Source organism: Montipora foliosa, chromosome 4, assembly GCF_036669935.1.
Source record: "Montipora foliosa isolate CH-2021 chromosome 4, ASM3666993v2, whole genome shotgun sequence".
Taxonomy (NCBI): Eukaryota; Metazoa; Cnidaria; class Anthozoa; order Scleractinia; family Acroporidae; genus Montipora; species Montipora foliosa.
The window spans coordinates 24,478,099-24,488,098 of NC_090872.1; the positions used below are offsets into that span (position 1 = coordinate 24,478,099).

Sequence of the window (10,000 nt, forward strand, 5' to 3'; positions counted from 1 at the left end):
ATTATTATTATTATTATTATTATTATTATTATTATTATTATTACTGTTAATAGTAGTTGTAGTAGTAGTAGTAGTAGTAGTAGTAGTAGTAGTAGTAGTAGTAGTATTAATAGTAGTAGTTGTAGTAGTAGTAGTAGTAGTAGTAGTTGTAGTTGTAGTAGTAGTAGTAGTAGTAGTAGTAGTAGTAGTAGTTGTAGTAGTAGTAGTAGTAGTAGTAGTAGTAGTAGTAGTAGTAGTAGTAGTAGTAGTAGTAGTAGTAGTAGTAGTAGTAGTGGTAGTGGTAGTGGTAGTGGTAGTGGTAGTGGTAGTGGTAGTGGTAGTGGTAGTGGTAGTGGTAGTGGTAGTGGTAGTGGTAGTGGTAGTGGTAGTGGTAGTGGTAGTGGTAGTGGTAGTAGCTATATCTATCGAGCCGCAGTTGATGCCTCAAGAAAAGACAGAACGCCACTTCTCTTTTGAGATCTCGAGATCTCTCTAGAGTTCTCTCATCTCTCTTTTTACATGTCGTCGAGAAAGACCCTGTTTGATGCTGATCACGGGGAAAAAAGGCTGAGCTTTTCTGTTTTGTCGAATTCAATTGCAATACTGCGAGAAAGCCACGAAGGATGGCTTTTTCGTTTCAAGCCAGCCCACAAAGACCTCTACAAGTTTAAATCATTATGTTTTAAACAAATAATTACAAAAAACTAACCAAACGTTCTTTCCTCAAATGGAAATGATATCCAGTCTTAACGCAGCCCGACACTCATCAGCCTATTTTCCACGCTGTTAGGGGAATGGCCGTTGATGTTAAAGGCCACTCCATCGAAAGAAGAATTATCTGCCGCTGTACGGAAGTACGGCGATTGTACATCCAAGCACCAGCTGTTACATTGTTTGGAACAATTGCCAAATATACCAGATACCATGAAACCAGAGAAGAAATTATCGTCACAAATCAACAGCTCATAATCTCCCCAATATGAGTTGTTGACGCCTGCCATAAGATTCCATGATCCATAGGTGCTAGCAACGTTTCCATAGTTAGTGGCAGCCGTTATTGTGACGGAATGATTGGATTTTTGAGTGAAAAAGGTCTTGTTACCGCTTTGATGATCGATGAAGATGATTTCTGTGAACTAGAGGAAAACAATTCGAGAGTAAAGTGGTTTTACGCCCACCTGTCCCGTTCTTAGATGTGCAGTTCGCGAATGAAAGATGTGTTCAGGTCGTTACGTATGTCCAAAAATGCATGTCATGAAGTGCACGTCAATTTGTTACAGACAAGATGAGGTACCGCTAATCACCTCTTGCCAAAAACAGGATTAGCATAATGTTTATTTTCAGGCTAGCACTGTTTTGGTGAGCTATTAATGGTTACTTCGTAGCTTAAGGAGTACATTTTGAGGGTCTCTTCATTTTGTTTATTCTATTCCTGGATACAAGTCACTTTTAAATTTGAGAAGAAGGGTATACGTAACGAGACAATGGGGCCATTTACAAGCGTTTATACAAAAAGAACGTTTGTGCAAAGTTTATTAATTGAGACAAATTTGGACCGTTTATACGCGTTTGAGGCCGTTTATACACAGTCAGTGCCAGCAGACAATAGGACCATCAACACGCGGTCATACAGTGGGATCGTTTATACGAAGTGTAACGAGACAATGGGACCTTTTATACGCAGTTAGACTATGCGACCATTTATGCAAAGTGCAAGGAGGCGATGGGGTCGTTTATGCGCGTGTCACATAAGACGCCGACGGAGCCGTTTATACGAGAGCGGTTTGCACAGGATAAGCTAAGTGCTGGAAGCATTCGCCTTCCACCAATGTGATCTGAGGACAAGGGGTAAGTTAATTGCTCGATTTATGTTGTAACTTTGCGGTCTAAATGCTCTACAGTGAATGACAGAGAGAGACCTACCGGTGTGCGGTAAACAAGTGAAAAAACTAAATATACTTACTGGGATGTTATTACAGTCTGTTGAATACCCATTGGTTCCGTAAGGTTTTTGCGAATCATACTTGACGTTGTCCTTTGGATCTGCTTTGTCATCGGTAGTGTAACACATGGTCCAACCTCCACTGTATGACGTCATGTCGCAATAGGCTTGGAAAGCGCGTGATTGGTTGCCTCCATCTGGGTCCAGCAAGTACAAACCATCCCGCGCGGATTGACGCGATTCCTTGATTTCTTTACAATTTCGCCCTGAAGAAAGAAATAGCAGCAATTTTAAGCTGGAGCCCATGACAACAAAGATGTTTGAAGTTTTCAATTTAAAAGAAACTTAAAGTAGACACTAAAAAGAACTAAAGGTGTCTAAATTTCAAAAGTAAGCCTTTTTTATGAAAAAATATTTGAGTTTTGATTTAATAATGTCAACTGAGGTTGAGCATCGATATCGCAGCTCGAGTGGCAGTTCGTTTTAAAGCTTTGGAACCGATCGCGACCGCGAGAAGCATCGGTCCGTTGATATTCTTGGGTGAGAAAAGACTTGCAGCTTGCAACTCAGAAACCCTGCCAGGAGTTGTCGTATTCTTGGATCATCCATATTTGGAAATGCCACTATGATTACGATTGTCTTCTTAGCCAATGAATGAGCGATTTCCCTGTTAACTTCTCTTTTGCGTAATCAACTCTTGATGAAATGGCAATCTAAGAGTAATTAAGACTGAAACCTAGGGATATAGTATATAATTGCTGGTGGCGTTTCTCATGAGGCCGGGATTTTTCACTCCACCTACAACTTCTCCACCACAATACAGTAAAGGATCTTTTTTAAATCTTTAGCAAGTGGCTCTTCCGATATAATTTACAAATTTGAAGACTGGCTATAGTTTACAAATGCAATTATTACATATGTTATTGACTAATAAAAACTCTAAAAACTATCGTAGTCGTGCATTCAGACCTCTAGTTCTCAGTGTGACATAGCTCTAATTTTACACCACACATAATATAAAAGTAGTGAGTGTTTTACTAATATTTCTTGTGCTTGCACTTAGCGAGTTCCCAGTGTTGATAGATCGGTAGTGAAAGGAACGTTGCACGGTGGCTGTCCTACACAAAGGAACCTCTAGGTTTTCCCTGAATCTGGTGTTAGAACTATGGATTCCTGTTATTATCCTGATGTAGCTATTTATGTAGGAGGGCACAAGCCTATTCACTATTTTTATAGCTTGGTGACATCACGTACTAACAGCTGTTGTTTGATGGAGGACCAGCCCAGTTCCCGCAAGACTGGTTAGATATGGTCAAACTTCCTAGTATTAGTTAACAAGCGAGCAGCAAAGTTTTGTGCAAGCTGTAATTTATCAATGTTCTCCTTAAATGTGCCAGACCATACGCTAGAACAAACAATAAAGAAGCTTACTAAAAACAAGGCAATTCAAAATGGTGAAAAGTGCGGATTTGGAAAATAGATGTCTGACTCTGCTTCAGTCTGGCACTGAGTAGTAATTAAGGGAGAACGTCAATAAGTTAACAAGTTCATTAAATGTAAGGTTTGAGTCTAGTATGATACCCAGGTCTTAAAGTGAAGGTACTGGAACTAGGATTTGGCCAAGAAAAGAAGCTATGACATCAGGGATTTTACTTAGTAGCTGTCGCGTCCAAACAAAATGAGTTTCGGTTTACCACCTCTTCTTATAGAAGGAACGGCTATGCAGAGATGGGACATATATTCGTGACTCTAATTCCGCACCGCTCTCTAGAATCGGCATATTACTACATCATTTTGCGATCTCACCCAATTGACAATTTTTCCCGTCGCCAGTAAATCCGATCTTACAGTAACACTTGTAAGATCCCTCCTTGTTCCTGCAGACAGCATTGGAGTCACATGGGGAAGCATTGCATTCGTTGATATCTGTTCAATTAAGAAAAAAATACATAGCTGTCAGGACAGTGTGGTTTGCTGTTGTGATTGGCTTGATGGAGACAAGTGAAGACCTTCAGTTTTGCGGGAGAGTTCGAAGGTTCGAATCGATGCGGACAAAAGAGAAGGACGTTTCGAAATTTCCGAGTTTAATGTTGTACCTGACATAAACGTCAGTTAACTATCTCAAGCGCTGACATCTTTTTATTCGTCTACAAGATGTCTTTCGAGAAAAAGGATACCGTACGGGTCTTACTGCCGTCGCTTTCCTTCTCAATTTCTTTCTCCCTTTTTTACGTTAACGTGAAGAGAACTGCCCTCATGCAGGTAGTCTCGCGATGTGCAGTTTTCCTTGATCGGTCACAATATGATGGCGAAACAACTGTTAGCGAAATGACTGAAATCAATATCAAGTGTAGTTCCCAGTTCCTTCATGTAGGAGAAGCAAGTCGCGCGCAGCCACTTATGCAATAGGCTAGGACTGACGTTTTTCTTTGTTTACCGTAAACCGCAATCGTGTAAAAGTCACGTGACTCACGTGACCATTTGAGGTTGAAGTTCAAGTCTATGTAGTAGTAACCCGGTGAATGACGGCAGAGTTTTTCGCTGGCTATATAGTTTAAACATTTAACACACGTTTTGTCTTCAATTTTACTTTTCTTTAAGAGTTATCTCGATTAATAAGAGGTTTATTTGATTCAGTTGCGAGATTATAAAAATTACCAACAACACCCGTGAACCTATGCGTCGTCATAAACAAACATGGCGTCGTGATCGATGCACGTGCTTCGTTGAAAAAAGTGAGAAACTATTCCCATACGGCGAACTCGGAACTCTAAACGGATGTCAGGACTAAAAATTATAAAGAGGCCGAGATTGCAAATGGTCAGATAATCGTGTCGTGAGGAAGGTATTGTTAAGCGGTTAGCATGATCTCCTTCATCATCCGGTCTTAACACAAGGGCGTGGCACAAGGTATAGACAGCGCATATCAGCGAAGTAGATGTAGAAATACTTAAAACTAACGGAAATGGCAAAGCACTCAGCGTTTTATTTAATTTGTTTGTTTCTTTGTTTGTTTCCTTTATTCGCGCTACTGTTCTTTTGTTTGTTTTAAAACCTGCATTTTTCGCATTGACCAGAACAGTTTCCATATATTTACCGTAATACCAATAAAAGGCAATCGCAACAAACGCAGACAATCTTAGGAGCCAATCGCTACGCACAGCAGATACACTCCGCTAATTATAGATGTGTGCGCGCAAGTCATAATTGATTTTGCTTTATCTTAAATTCTCGAGATTTTGTTGGAAAATCTCAATACGTACTCATGTAAAAGCCAATTGACGAGCATTTACATTCAATCAGCTGGAACCGCTTTGAGGTAACTTAACCTTTTATTTATTTTCACCTGTGCACGATTTTCCGTCACCAGTGAACCCTGCTTTGCAACTGCACTGATAAGATCCAAGGGTATTGCTGCATAGAGCATTCTCATCACAGACCAAGGGAGAAGCTGAACATTCATCAATATCTGCAAAACAATACGCACTGTATCCTGTATCCTGTTTAAACCATCGATGCAGTTTCCAATACGTAACCGTAATGCAAGAATGAAGTTGGCAAATAACTAAAGACACAGACAATATGCCGACTGTATAATTGGAAAATTAAATCAACCAGTCAGTACGTGTTTATTAGCTGACATGGTAGAGCAATGCAGTGCAATCGGACTATGACCGGCTAAGTTTGAGTCCCGTCAAGTCTAGAATTTTTCAAGCTCTGTTTACAACTAGGACAATCATTCTCGTTACAGTCATTAAAACAGCAGTTCATATATATATGTTTTCATCAATCAATACAATACTTATTACTTTCGGGTCTTTCATGTATCTAGCTACATAGTAAGCTAATTGGGAACACCTATCCACTCCCATTTATTTAAATGTATGAACATAAAAATAAACTGATCTAAAACATATTAGAACTTTGTTGACGTTTTGTTTTATTAACATACACGTTTACTCACAGAAAGCATCCTGCAATTTACACATTGCAGTCTTTAGCCACCAACAACTGATAAATTTCTGGGTGGAAGAAGCGCTTGATCCCATGCGTTCTTTGTAAAATTTCCAACTTTCAACGCATCATTGGTTAGAGATTATCTAGCATATCGGATTCAAATTTTCAGACGTAGCTCATTAATGATTCAATGCCCTTTCAATATTAGCGGAACTCCGCAGGCGCCGAAGGCGCGCGCGCGCGGTGCACCATTGTTAAGAATATATGGTAACCCATCGATGCGAGAAATCTTGGTTTTATAGCCATGACGTCATCAACCGTCGGTACATACGTACGTACGCACGTCCGTCCGTACGTCCACCCCTCCATTTATGCAAATGTGACCAGTATCATGCTAGTTTTCAGCATTCATCTTTGATATTGGAAATCCATCTTTTGATCAATTGACACCTGTCAAAACAAGGTCTCCGCTGACCAGTATCACGTGACTATACCGCGGGCTCATGCTTAGAGCTCATAGAGGTCAGCTGTTTTTTTGAAGTTGACCGCTGACTGGGTACTGGTTTTCGATTGGATTGCAGGCTAAACCCAGGTTAACTCACCTAATCAACCGTGAAGCGAGGCTTCATTTTTCGAGCGCTTTCTGTGGCTCGACGCGGCTGCAAGGCCATACTACATCAACGAAAGTTCTTACACAGTCAACGCTTTTCGTTTTCAGGTGGAAAACGGTTTAGAAGATGTTTTCTTTCTGCATTTTTCGCTGGTCTCAATCCAGTTTGACATTTCATGATATCTGTGTTCCACACTGGTGGCTACGCAGTTATTCAAGTTAAGCATCGGCGGGAGGTAAACTTAAAGCTGAGAGTTTATTTTTAATTTGCTTAGAGCTGCTTTTTTCTCTGTATTTCAATTTTTGGCATATCTTTAGAAGCTCTGATAAGGTTACATGATGCCTGGAGGACCTGTGTCTGGAGCAGAAACGAAAGGAGAGCGAAAGAGAACGACAACGACAAAACAGAATACCAGTAATAGCTCATAACACGCACCATGATCCTATACAGAAAACATTGTTTTATCAAAGCTATAAGATTAAGAGCACGATTTTTACCTTCCGTCTGCATGTCACAAAATGCAAATACTACCATATCAGGCTTAACGCCTGACAGCCAGTATCTTCCGCTGACTGCTTCTCCTTCACTCGCCTTTATTTCTTTGCACGATATTGCTGCCAGCTCAGGGATGGAACCGAGAGGGGCTGAAATCGAAACAAAGACGAAAAATTTAAGCAAGCGAAAATACATAATACAACCGACGTTTCGGAGTCTTCATGGCGACATTTTCAGAGGAAACTTGAGGAAAATGTTAAAAGTATTTCAAGAGGTATTTGGCAATGCAATTGCCAATAGGGATTGTGAAGTAAATTAAACAATACTTTTGCTAGCGCAAATGCAATCTGCTTGCATTTTCGGCTGGGTTTGTGTTGTCACGTCCATTAGACAGGCATTTCTTACGGAGCGAGAAACAATTCAGTAGATCTTCTGAGACCTTCCAGTGCATGTTATTCTAGTGTTAAAAATGGAGGTTGACTGGTGTTAGGGGTTGATTGGGGTGCAGGGATGGCGCAGTGGTGAGAGCACTCGCCCAATGTGGTTGGGGTTCGGATTCGCGCGGCGTCATATGTGGGTTAAGGTTTTGGTTCTCTGCTTTGCACCGAGAGGTTTTACTCCAGTTTTCCTCTCCCCTTAAAAAAAAACCAACATTTGATTTGATTTGCGTTAATTTGTTGATTTCAGTTTATAGTGTCCCCCAATTAGTGCTCCAGCGTTAGAAGAGTAGACACTTAAATACCGTGAATTATTTTCGTTTCCCTTCACACGATCGTGCAAATGTCCGCCCGTGTAGCTTCCATAACCCGCAAAAATTTGCATAAATACGGGAACATGGGGAGGGGACGGAGGGGATAAGATCACAAATGTGAGTCGGGTTCGATTCCACTGAGAGTTTGCCACGGTCCCCTCTCCTCGAAAACCAAACTACGATTTGATTTCATTGGATCTGATTTCTGTGCAGTCTTCCCAATTAGTGCCACTAATTAAATACACTTAAATAAAAGAGAGGTCAAGCGTGACGTTTACGGCAATCGACAGGCTCCTGCTTATCGTAAAAGCGTGAAAGTACTCTCATTTTAACTTGCCTCCTTTCTTTGAGAAGTCACTTCATATCTGTAGCTAATTAACAGGACAGAAATGAGCTAATATCAAGCGGTGTTCTTACATTTTTGGCAAAACCCTAATTTCACTCGCGATATTTGCCGTTTGGGGTAAATTTCATGCTTAACCTCTTAAAGTTCATTATGAACATTAGGGAGCTTTGGCACGCAATAATTTTGAGACGCAGACGACAACCGTAAGTGAGCTGTTTTCCCCTCTAATTTGTCTTCACACAACCACATTTATGTTGCTACGTATCTTTTCTCCATTAAAGATGATTAGTTTTGAAATCTGGAAGACACTACTTTCATCGCAAGCAAACTGTTCACGTTAGTTCGGGTTGCCGTCCGAGTCTCAACCCTTTTATTACATTACTTGCCCCGAATTCCTAAGGTTGAAAAACTGTTGAGTGAAGTGATAAAAATCCTTTATTACCCCTGTTTTGCTCTCGAGTGAAGTAATATCTGTCAGGATCAGGAACAAAGTCCTTGGGACAGGCTTCCTTCGTTCGATCACTAAACTCACACATGCGTCGTGACAACACAAAGTTAAAACTTTGACATCGATTATCTGTTCGACATTCCGGCAGGCACATGAGTCCAAGGTCTGCTGGCATCGTCTTGTAAATATGCCTCTGCAACATCCTTCCAGATATTGACATTTGAGATCCAGAACTATGGCAATGCTGAGTGGCCGATCGGGCAAGCAGTTGACCAATGACAACAAAATATAACAGATGTCTCATGTCCTGACAAAAAGTTTGAAATGGTACAGAAAAGTTCAAATTTTATGTAAACTGGTGTGGCTTAATAAGCTGGCTTGGTTGTGACTGTGTAAATAGGAGGGGAGGCAAACATAGCCATGTGTAATGGGATAATAGCATTGATTTCATTATCTGAAAACCAAATAGGTTTGTCTCCACATGGCAACAAATTCAATTTCACCTGGCGTCGCAAGTGGCCAACTGTTAATTATACACGCGCTGTAGACTTCGAAGTATGTTCAGTTGATTGACAGTTATATGTTACGTGCGGTCAGTGATTTTAACTGAATTTTGTCGCATGTGTTTGGCATTATGAAAACTCTAACATGTAAACAAATTTTCTTGTGTTTGACCGGTGATTTTGTAAGGCAACATTCGATTAACAGGAGGCAATTCTGACAAACGGTCCTATGTACGCTTCAATGGTGTATAGGCGAGCATGGAAAGTAACAACTGAAAAGATTAAACCTTTTTCGAATGGTTCAAAATTTATAGCTTGTTTCTGCCTGCGAGGCCTAAAGCGCGCGACTAAAGCTTCATTGAAGGGAATATCCTGCGTGACTAGTTTTATATGCTCAGACATCGTCTCTAATATTTAATTTCACGCGGACTTTGTGTATAAGGAAATGGCGTATAGAGTAAGTTTACTGGGCTGCGTTAGAAGTTGCGCGAACAACAGAGACACCAATACTGGATAATTGCTGTTTAAAAGGGCTCAACTTAGGCAATGGATTGCTTGAGTTGGTCATATCTTTAAAAAGAAAGGAGGAGGTAGTGTGGCCCAGTGGTTAGGGCGCTTGCCTTGAGATCCAGAAATCCCGGGTTCAGGTCCCGCTCTGCCTACTCGATTAATTTGATCCTGGTAGTCCCTGGTTCAAACTTCCCAGCTGCACTTGTAAATACAGTGTGTTGCCCAGTTTCCGGCCGGTACCAGTTTCCGGCCAAAAAAAGGTAAACTCGGTTATTTCGATGGGATTTTAACTCTTCGTCCACCGAAGCGATCAGTCGGAAAAAAAATGAACATCTCCGCTATCAACTGATGATTTAGGCGGGCTTTTTGGTTGAGAAACGACCAAACAAGAAGGGATTTTGTTCAGGTGAGTAAAATCTTACCGGCTAATTTTTGGCCCTTTCACTGCACAGCGAAGC

The 10,000-nt window shown here is 40.8% G+C and overlaps 1 protein-coding gene across 2 annotated transcripts in view; it reads right to left on the bottom strand.

Moving 5' to 3' along the window:
- LOC138000410 (uncharacterized) overlaps nt 1-10,000 on the bottom strand; it is a 16,388-nt gene that overhangs the window by 725 nt on the left and 5,663 nt on the right. The window contains exons 2-7 of one of the 2 annotated variants that reach the window (XM_068846799.1): nt 8,524-8,836; nt 6,987-7,133; nt 5,268-5,390; nt 3,728-3,847; nt 1,943-2,187; nt 689-1,115 (exon numbers count right to left, since the gene is read on the bottom strand). In XM_068846799.1, the coding sequence (XP_068702900.1) occupies nt 726-1,115; nt 1,943-2,187; nt 3,728-3,847; nt 5,268-5,390; nt 6,987-7,133; nt 8,524-8,833 (1,335 nt within the window). In that variant the 5' untranslated portion in view covers nt 8,834-8,836 and the 3' untranslated portion in view covers nt 689-725. Of the gene's footprint in view, nt 1-688; nt 1,116-1,942; nt 2,188-3,727; nt 3,848-5,267; nt 5,487-6,986; nt 7,134-8,523; nt 8,837-10,000 lie in introns of both variants that reach the window. The other variant, XM_068846798.1, reaches the window with a different exon arrangement.